This window comes from Triticum aestivum, chromosome 6B (assembly GCF_018294505.1).
Source record: "Triticum aestivum cultivar Chinese Spring chromosome 6B, IWGSC CS RefSeq v2.1, whole genome shotgun sequence".
Lineage (NCBI taxonomy): Eukaryota > Viridiplantae > Streptophyta > Magnoliopsida > Poales > Poaceae > Triticum > Triticum aestivum.
In genome coordinates, this window is record NC_057810.1 from 578,337,534 (window position 1) to 578,348,655 (window position 11,122).

The following is an 11,122-nucleotide window of genomic DNA, read 5'->3' on the forward strand; positions in this document are numbered from 1 at the left end:
CTCCCGCGCTTCACCGGGCGTGCAGGTGAGGAACACACATGACTCGCTAGATCCTGGATCTGAAAAGGCGGCCGATTCGACCGTTCCCCTTCAGCCGCGCCCAGAGGTGCTTTGCGGTTCGTGCGGCCCACGAATCAGGTGCAGCCCAGCCAACCAAGCATGCCAAGTTTGCATCGACATGGCTTGGTTGGGACGGATGCAGCCTACCAAACACGTCATATGTCTTTGATAGTGATGCGGACATTGCATCAAGCCGTCAAGCCAGTGCTGGTGGGCAGTGGCGGAGCTACTTGGGGGCCAACTTGGGCAATGCCCCCCCCAGTTCATAGGAACCCCCCCCCCCCCCCCCCCAGTTCATAGGAAAACATGCATCTATGCCTTAATATTTGGTCTAATTTTCGACTAAAATCAGCCTAAAGCAATCATGTTTGCCCCCCCCCCCCCCCCTCAGCCAATGCCCCCCCATAATTTCATCTCAAGCTCCGCCACTGCTGGTGGGGCTTATCGCGGACGGGGCAAGGGTTGGGGCGGCGCGGTGGTGGAGAGGCCATCAGTGCAACTGAAGCGTATGCGCAAAAAAAAAAGTGAAACCAAAGGGACAGTAAATGAGTGAGGTGTGAATGGGGTTTGGGCGGTAACCGCCAAACGTAGTGCATGCCAGCTTCACTGTTTATCCTAGAGATTAGTCGCTGGGCCGTGCCTCTGCTTCTTTCCATTGGCATCGGTCGTGTGTGAAATTATGGAAAGAAACGACCGTAGAAGTGCGCCGATGCGTACTGCCTTGTCCCCCTTGCCCGGCGCCGTCCGTAGTGCCGCATGCGCTTACACGAATAAGCAGCGGGCAGCCAGCAGGGCCGGCGTGGCAGCATGTGACTGACCGCCCACCACATTTTTACACTGAATCCTTGTACCGCCAGCCGTGCCTACCCTACCCCCCATGACCATGAGCAGCAAATCACCACGCCTGTCTGCCATGCCCATGGGTGACGGCGCATGTTCCAGCACAGTGCCCCGACCATGCGGCCGGTGCGACAAGTCATCCACCACACGATGAATTTCAGGACCAACAGACCAAAACACATTTCATCTACATACATATAACATATATTCCTCGGTGATATATTAGTCCAAGATCACCACCTTCTACTAGCAAAAACCCAGCTTTCCCTTCCATCCACGATTCAACCTGGAGCTGCTGCTCCATTTCTCTCCTTGTCACAGACTTACAGGTAGTACAACAGAGGCGGCAAAATACCGAAATCTAACCATGTAACTGGGAAAGGAACAACAGCCTGCGTTTAGCTGTCTGTCTAGCCCATGTAGCCGCCGCTGCGGTAGCGCAGCCCGCTCTGCTCGTAGGCCACCGCGTCGCAGTGGTTCACCGGCTTGATCTCCACGGCGCGGCGCGCGCTGTCCACCTCCTGCACCGCCCCGAAGACGATCTCGTTCGTCGCCTCGCAGCTCGGCTCGTAGAACGTCTGCGGCCCCAGGGAGTACTGCCTGTTGTGCTGCAGGTACTGCTGGTGATGCACCTGCTGTTGCTGCTGTTGCTGCTGCTGAGGCGATTCTCCGTTGTTCCAGCCGTTGTATGGGGCCCGGCCCTGCCGGATGTGGTGGATCTTCTCCGGCTCCTTGGACATGAAAGCGTAGTTCTTGCGAGGGGTCGGTGTCCTCGTGTCCACCACCGGAGGCGTCTCATCACGCGGGATGGCGTAGCTTTCTTGCACTGGCCAGGGGCTTGCTCTGCCCTGCTGGTATTGGTGGACGTTTGGGCGCTTCTTCCTGGAAAATGCTGCACCGACGATCTCTGCAACGGATGAGTTTGCTCCTCCGATTAGCTTGCCGAGTGAGGTGAAGAACCCCTCTTCGACTTCTTGTTTCTCGGATTCGTCCTCGTTTGGGATTAGCGGGGGTCGAAGGGAAGGCTTTAGCGGCTTCTGAATCTGGTATGGAGGGATGCTTGCGATGCTGGCTTTCATTGGAGTCTGGAGTTCCTGCAAGATAATTTACATTCAAGCCAATGCTGTGGTCAAATTTACCGCAACAAGATCCCTGTCAAAACCCAACTACTGCACAAAAAGAAAATACAAATAACATGACACCTATTTTCAAATTTAGGAGAAGGATAGCATAAACCTACACAGTTGTGTTAGGTTTTGAAAATATTTCATACTGGATTATCCTTCCAGAATAAACAAATTGGACCTTTATGCATAAATTTCACATGCCCCACCTAGTTAATCGGAAGCAGCTTCTGATTAAGACTGGGCAATTCAATACATATGTTTCCATTCCGAATTACGTTAACTGGTCCGCTAGGTAGCACTGTGAACTTCCTGATAATAAGTTATTTTACCCAGCAATTTCAACTAGAATGCTGTACTGGTGTACTAGCTATCCAACAATCTGGTAACTGTGGGCTATGTGCGGGCATAGTAAAGAAGTTGGCTGGGGCCAATGAATGATGGACATCAGTACCAGGAGTGACAAAAGACTGATGGCAACATATTCATGTGCTGGCCTGCCGGGGTACAGCAGGCCCATGGTCCATTGTAGCCCTTGCCTTATTTGCTAACTCTGCCAATCTGGCAGTCAAGTTACATGATGTTTTTCCTCACAAAAAAAGAAAAGAAATAGTAAGCACTTACATCTTCTGTTGATACCATCCCTAAAACCCGGCGTTGGAGCAATGCAAGCATGTAGCCGAAGAAAGCAGCAGCAAGAAGCAGTGCTACTCCTGTAAGAATACAATCTATGTAGTTAGCTACACGGTACAAATGTTAAAAAGCTAACTCGGGAAGAAATAGTATGTGTCGACAACAAGTTATTCAGGGCATATAATAAATTGCACAATGCATACCTAGAGGAAAACCAGCTTCATACTGGTACACACAGTCATCAAAGTTGAGCTGAATCTCCCGAATAGCTTGATTTCCTCTGTCAATCACCAAAAGGGAGCAGCTACTGGCAATGTAACGGACTTCAAAATCAGTAGAGAATTTTGCATCATCACTTGGTCCATCAACATGCCCTCCTCTGCTTGATTTCCCACCAGCAATAGTTGTAACTCCTAAATGACACAACGCAATACATCAAGTACTTCTTTTATAATAAATTAGACAAGAAGAAACATGCATAGGGATGGCAGAGCATTTAGGTTAAATTTTACTGCAAAGAAACAAAGTTAATTTGAAGATGGTGATATAATTATGCATGTTAAAAGAATTCAACTGTCAGGCTTCTGATTAAGTTAGATGAATGGGTAAATTTGGGGCACACAAGTAACAATGCAAGACGGCATTATCGTATTAACAGTACCAAGTAGAAGTGTTATGCAGGCAATGTTGTGATGCAATAGATTAACTAGAGCAACTTAATCAAGTTAAAAAGCAGAGATGTTTCATTTTAAATTCTTATATGCAGCTTTAGAACATTATAATGTTCCGGGAATAGATTGGTTTGAATTCAAAAGAGCAGTATTCTCTCATTTTTTTGTCTCACAGTTGTGCTCTGCAAATCAGAAGTGATGTGTGTATAGAGCTTCAAGAAGTTTTAAAAAACATGTTCCATTTTGGTCATCACAATGACTTTCGGAGATCACCCTAAGCAAATTTACATAGGCTTTGTTATATTGGTTTACACTTTTCATCCTTCCAAATTCAATTTTGGATGCAGGTGCCAGTTACTAAATACATGTAGGAAAAGTCCAAGAAATCCAAAAGGCAGACATAGGATGCTCAGGGAACAGACAAAACCATGTGCATATACCCCACAAGACATTTTAGCTTACCTGTATCACTGATCTTTCTAACAGCCATGTTCATAGCATCAGCCACATATATGTTACCCCTGCCGTCCACCGTAAATCCCTTTGGATGGTTCATCTTCGCCTCTCGCAGCCTCCCATCAATATGACCAGGAATTCCTTCTGGTGAACCAGCAACAAGCTTTGGTCTGCTATCTGCATTTGTTCATATCAGGACCACAAGATGAAACCAGGGTTAATATAGCCCAAAATCATCTGTTGCTGAACATGGATAGCCATGTCATCATCACCTTATGGAAAATGTAGAAAAAGAAAAGGTAGATCACAAAACAGGGTAAAGCTGTATAGGACAATCATCTTAAGTCAGGATATCATCATGCCAACTTGTCCTTGCCAATGCTATAAATTAATAAATTATATCATCAACTTGAAGAGATTAACATGAACCCCGCAAAAAAAAAGTTTTTAAAATAACCCCAAGTGCATCGAACACCTTACAAATTATAGACCCAATTGCCCACTTTTACATGTGCAAATTACTTCTTCAAATGAAACAAACCAGGCAATAAGAACAGATGAAAAACGTCGCAATTTCGCACGGCTAACTAACAAATACATCGCAATCAAGAGATAGGCCAGAGCAGAATTCATGACTCCAACCAACCCACAGCATCAGCAGTTCAACACCAACCCTGACCAATCACTTGGCGTGCATCTGATTAGCAGAATCCCACTAGGCACTAACTAGATACTCCAAATTTAGGGAGCACTAGAAAGAAAAGAGAAGGGGGCTCACATCGGGACAGCGGCAGCGCGATCCGGTAGATGTTGCTGTTCATGGAATCCATGACGAGCAGCTCGCCACCCTGGGTGACCTCCACGGCGTACGGCTCGATCCCCAGCTTGCTGCCGTCGAAGACCGTCTCCACGGTGTAGCCGCCCTCGTACTTGACCATGGATTTGGCTGCACTCGCTGCTCCCCACACAGAGAAACCAACATTGTTTGAGGAAAACCACGATTCAAGAAACCTGGAAAGCGCGCAGGCGAAGAGAGGGATTCCAGCAGTCACCTGTCTTGACCGTCGATTTGAGCGACCACAGCCGCTTCAACACCGCCGACGCCGCATTGGAGAGGAAGCCGCTCACCACCTCTGCGACGGCAACCAAGAAAACTCGTCAGGGCCGAACCAAATCAAGAAACGCGGAAGGGGGAGAGAGAGCGAGAACCCGGGCTCACTTGCGGGGTACGACGCCGCGGACGCCGGAGGGGCGAAGGCGCCGAGCAGGAGCGCGGCCACGAGCAGCGCCGCGACGCCTCCCCTTGCGGCACCCATTGGGCTAGCACCACGGCGCGCAGTCCCTGAACCCCTGACAGCGCGAAGCCAAGAAGCGGGGAAGGGGAAGGTTGTACCGGCGGTGGAGTTCAGTGGGAGCGGGAGGCGGCCATTTGGGGAGGACAAAAGTCTCAGATCGAGGAGGGGAATGGGGGGAAACGCCCAAGAATCCGAGCTTTTCTTGCGGGAAGGGGCCGGAGGAGAGAGAGATTAAAAAGGGGGAGAAAGGGACAAGAGAGGCGCTGTTTCGCCTGGCTGCTGCTGCTGCTGGCTGACACTCTCCGGTCGCCTTCTTGCGCCTTCTTCGCTCTACGGAATTTTTCGGCTGGGGTTTTGGGGGTAGGGGGAGAGGAGGGGAGGATGTGACGGTGACGAGAGAGAGAAAGAGGGGCGTTCACGTGCAGAGGGGGTGGTGATGTAGGTGGTGTTCATCCGTCATTTCGGCGTCCCCTTTAAAACCCCTCGCCGCCTTTTCACCAGAGGAATCTGGGGAAAGAAACGAGCTTTTTGTTTAGGGACTCGCTAAATCTCCACCGAATATGAAGAGTTGAATCAAGCCTTTTTTTAAAAATCAAGTGCTAATCATGCTTGAATGCATATATGCCCTCCGCACCCAACTCTCTATTGGGCATTTTTTAAAAAATGTCTATTTGAGGGTAACTTCTATGGAAACGCGGGTTATGGCTCCTATATGCATTGTATCTTAACTCGTATCATATGCATTAGATGTGTATTTATATACGCTTATTCGATGGCTTGTATCTTCAAAAAATCTTTCATTTAATGATTTTTTACGCGAGAAAGATCATGAGTTGCCTTGGATTCGGTGCTAGGAGGCCTTGGATATACCTTGGAGGGTAACTTTTACGGAAACGCTTGTCGGGGTCATCGTGCATATCTTCATGGCCTCGCGTTGCAATTTTGGATACTCTTAATTTATACGTTAGAACCATGCCACTAAGCATGTGACGCTCGTCTGTGGGCCACACCCAAACGTTTTAACATCCCACTGGATAACGTCAAAGCGTTAAATTAAGCTTTTTTTTAACTCGAGTGCTAGTCATGCTAAGATGCGTATATGCCCTCGACTCCTAATTGTGTCTTGGAGGAGAACTTCCATGGAAATGCAGGTTAAGGTTGTCCGATGTATTTCATCTTAAGTCGTAGCGTATGCATTACATCTGTATTTTGATACGCTTATCCAATGGCTTGCATCAAAAAAATCTTCATTTAATGTGTTTTACTTGAGAAAAAATATGAGTTACCATGGATTCGATACTGAGGAGCCCTTGGATATATATTAGAGGGCAACTTTTATGTATCGCTCGTCAGGGTCACGTTGCATATCTTCTTGGATTCGGTGCTACGAGCCCCTGGATATATCTTAGGGGGCAACTTCTAAGTAAACGCTTGTCACAGTCACATTACATATCTTCTTGGTCCTGGCGTTTCAATTTTGGATACTCTTACTTTACATGTTAGAGCCACAACACCGAGCATGTGACGCATGTGGACCACACCAGAACCCTCCAACATCCTACTGGATAGCGGCAAAGCCAAGCACTCCAATTGGGTCACTCCTCCAAGATAGCGCCTCCAAGGAGGCATCAAACACGCCATTGACATCTGGTCTAGCAAACTAGATATGGATTTTCACCCAAAGGATGAGACCTCAACGATCGGAGGGTGGTCGGGATCTTCATGGTGATGCCATCAAGATGGGAACGACGTGGAAGAGCATCGACATAGTCTAGAAAGACTTTCGTCCGGAGCGCCACAACCATCATCAGGTTGCCACAAGGATAGCTAGCCCTCCGTGCCACCAAACCTTATATGCCACCAGAGAGCCAACAACCTCACCCGGACCACCACTAGCAATGCACCATCGCATACGCTCCTAGTACACTCCACCAAGACCATAATGCATTGGAGCCACGGCTCTAGCTTCCGCGCATTGACACCCACATGTTTAGATCCAAGTGTGAAGGGCCCATCTGATGCCAACATAGGCATGCCGCTTGCCGTCGTGCCTCCAGCACGGTAAAAGCAACCATGACTAGCAATGTTACACCTTCGTGGCCCATGAATTGTCTGGTTGGTTTGCCTGGTTTCCTTCTGCTCACGTGGTTCTGAGTGGGAGTACTCGGTTCCGGTGGTTCATCAAATTCTCAACGGCTTAGCGACCAAGACATTTGTCTAGCGTACACCTGCATGTGATGCGGTAGACGATGGGACATGAGGCAACACGTCTGCACTAGCATAGCTGTACTAAGCTTGCCCACGACGAATGTAGGACGGGAACAAACAGTAGCCACTGTCGATGACAAACCGACAGGGCTCACCTGTTTTCAACCGGTGAGCCGCATGAACGTCGACGCTCAGCCAGGCTGATCCACTAACCATTAGAATAAACACAACCCAAAGCCAAAACGAAGGAAACAATGTGTCTTGCGGTGCCACGATAAAAGGAAAAACACATCAAACAGTAGAGAACGCAAGCACGAACAATGGACCAAAAGGGACTACCCACCCCAAACATAAACGGTGCGACAACTGATGACGAATAACACGCTTCTTGATGCCCCGAGAATAGGGTAGGATGCACATACGTGCGAGAAGGAAGAGCTCGGGGATGTGTTTGACCTCACCGGTAGGGACGGGTGAAGAGCCCTCACGAGTAGCCAGAGACGCGAACCAAAGTGAGACGGAGGCCACTGCACGTGGCGTCCAATGTGTGGCATAAAACATTGAATTTATATGAAAACACAACCACCTTAAGAAAAAAGTCAAACAGCCCATGATGCATGCCAGGTCCTACAAACGCAGCGCTGGCTATCCGACCTTTTGTTGTTTTGACTCCTGGCCGGATGGCCCAACGTCATGACCCCTAGCCGAATGGCCCTCTTCGACCACTCAACATGCACAAGCCCGGCTCGCACAAGCAAAACAACCCGGTGCGGCGGCGAGCGACACTGATAGGCGGACTTGGCATCGCCCAGCATGCGAGGGGCTTCGCATGAGTGTGATATCCCACAAGTGTAGGGGTCAATTCTATATCTTTTTGATAAGTAAGAGTATCGATCCCACGAGGAGCTGAAGGAAATGGTAAGTGGCAAAATAGCAAGGATTTACTGCAAGTACTAAAAGGTGTAAGGTTATTGTGTTTTGTGATGGTAATGGAGCAGTGGAACATGATTAATAAAAAGTAATGGAGTGCAACAAGTGGCCCAATCCTTAAGAATTCTAAGGGCAAGCCGTCTGTGTTACTTATGATGATCAAACTTTCTTGAGGATGGCAGGATATTTGCATAGTTGTCAACCCCATATATAATTGCATTTATTATTATTGTTTAATCAGTGTTATAGGGCTATACCTAATACAATGTGATGCAAAACCATTAACTCACACATACTAATGATTGTGCTCCTAGAAAGTAACACAAATACTAAGATTGGTTCTAGTAAACATCCAACCATAGTCACAACTTCCTCTAGGGTCCGTACTTACCCCTCATGTCATAACTCGTCAAATTGGGAAACCGTAATTTCTCTCACTCCGGCCTCCAAGACTAAACTTATTATGACACAATGCTCTCCTTAGGCCCTTAAAGCTGATGTATTATGCAGTTAATGTTCGCATAACACCACTAAAGAATTAGACTACAACATGATTACGGTTTCATATATATATATATATATATATATATATATATATATATATATATATATATATATATATACATGAAACTTGACAACTAACTTTCTCCTATATCCTCAAGAACACAAGGGAATTAACTACTCACAACATATCACATAATTGTGAACATATTCATCATGCTAATGATAATTGTAACAATATGAAAGCAATGATCTTTCACCAATAAAACACAAGACATCAACTACCAATACATCAATTAACACCAACAAGTGGTACCGGTAATCAGAACACAATCAATTGTATGGAAGTTGATGAGATGGGAATGGGGTGATGGTGTTGATGATGGAGATAGCGGGTAAGACTTGGATGAAGATGTTCCCCTTGACACACTGGGGTTGGTGATTATGATTGCTTCAAATTCCCCCGGCCAGAGGTCAGATTTGCCTAAAAATAGCCTTCTAGAGGAAGAACTGGGTTTCTGCCTCGTAGCGGTGGCGGGAATATCAACGGAACATGTATACATCAAATAACCTCAGGAGAGACACTAAAAGGCTTGGGAGCACCAGGGTGATAAGAACCACTTCTATTATGGAGCAAGCAAGAGTACTAGAAGCCGAATAACCAAAAGTTGGACTAATCCATTCATTTCACATGGGAGGAGCCTGATACGTCCATTTTGCATCATGCTTTTATATCAATATTTATTGCATTATGGGATGTTATTACACATTATATATCAATACTTATGGCTATTCTCTCTTATTTTATAAGGTTTACCATGAAGAGTGGGAATGCCGGCAGCTGGAATTCTGGCCGGAAAAGGAGCAAACATTGGAAACCTATTATGCACTGCTCCAAAAGTCCTGAAACTCCACGAAACTTATTTTTGGAATTAATAAGAATTATTGAGCAGAAGAAACACCTCAGGGGCCCACACCCTGGCCAGGAGGGTGGGGGGCGCGCCCACCCCTACTGGGCGCGCCCCCTGTCTCCTGGGCCCCCTGGTGGCCCTCCGGTGTCCATCTTCTACTATATGAAGGCTTTTACCCTGGAAAAATCGTGGGCAAGCTTACGGGACGAAACTCCGCCGCCACGAGGCGGAACCTTGGCGGAACCAATCTAGAGCTCCGGCAGAGCTGTTCTGTCAGGGACACTTCCCTCCGGGAGGGGGAAATCATCACCATCCACCAACGATCCTCCCATCGGGAGAGGGTCAATCTCCATCAACATCTTCACCAGCACCATCTCCTCTCAAACCCTAGTTCATCTCTTGTATCCAATCTTGTATCCAAAACCACAAATTGGTACCTGTGGGTTGCTAGTAGTGTTGATTACTCCTTGTAGTTGATGCTTATTGGTTTACTTGGTGGAAGATCATATGTTCAGATCCTTAATGCATATTATTACTCCTCTGATTATGAACATGAATATGCTTTGTGAGTAGTTACGTTTGTTCCTGAGGACATGGGTGAAGTCTTGCTATTAGTAGTCATGTGAATTTGGTATTCGTTCGATATTTTGATGAGATGTATGTTGTCTTTCCTCTAGTGGTGTTATGTGAACGTCGACTACATGACACTTCACCATTATTTGGGCCTAGAGGAAGGCATTGGGAAGTAATAAGTAGATGATGGGTTGCTAGAGTGACAGAAGCTTAAACCCTAGTTTATGCGTTGCTTCGTAAGGGGCTGATTTGGATCCATATGTTTAATGTTGTGGTTAGGTTTACCTTAATACTTCTTTTGTAGTTGCGGATGCTTGCAATAGGGGTTAATCATAAGTGGGATGCTTGTCCAAGTAAGGGCAGTACCCAAGCACCGGTCCACCCACATATCAAATTATCAAAGTACCGAACGCGAATCATATGAGCGTGATGAAACTAGCTTGACGATAATTCCCATGTGTCCTCGGGAGCGCTTTTCTCATTATAAGAAATTGTCCAGGCTTGTCCTTTGCTACAAAAAGGATTGGGCCACCTTGCTGCACCTTATTTACTTTTATTGCTTGTTACTCATTACAATTTATCTTATCACAAAACTATCTATTACCTACAATTTCAGTGCTTGCAGAGAAAACCTTACTGAAAACCGCTTATCGTTTCCTTCTGCTCCTCGTTGGGTTCGACACTCTTACTTATCGAAAGGACTACAATAGATCCCCTACACTTGTGGGTCATCAAGACTCTTTTCTGGCGCCGTTGCCGGGGAGTGTAGCGCTTTTGGTGAGTGGAACTTGGTAAGGAAACATTTATATAGTGTGCTGAAATTTTCTGTTACTTGTTACTATGGAAACTAATCCTTTGAGGGGCTTTTTCGGGGCATCTTCGCCCCGACCAATAGAGCAAAGAGTTGCTCCTCAAACTAC

The 11,122-nt window shown here is 46.8% G+C and overlaps 1 protein-coding gene across 1 annotated transcript; it reads right to left on the minus strand.

Annotated features, from left to right (window-relative positions):
- Positions 1-1,055: 1,055 nt before the first annotated feature.
- Positions 1,056-5,471, minus strand: LOC123138133 (uncharacterized). Its single transcript, XM_044558041.1, has 7 exons — positions 5,004-5,471; positions 4,837-4,917; positions 4,563-4,739; positions 3,791-3,961; positions 2,861-3,070; positions 2,649-2,737; positions 1,056-1,994 (listed from the first exon to the last, which is right to left on the minus strand). The coding sequence occupies exons 1-7, from the start codon at positions 5,098-5,100 to the stop codon at positions 1,311-1,313; spliced, it is 1,509 nt and encodes a 502-aa protein (XP_044413976.1). The 5' UTR covers positions 5,101-5,471; the 3' UTR covers positions 1,056-1,310.
- Positions 5,472-11,122: the final 5,651 nt, after the last annotated feature.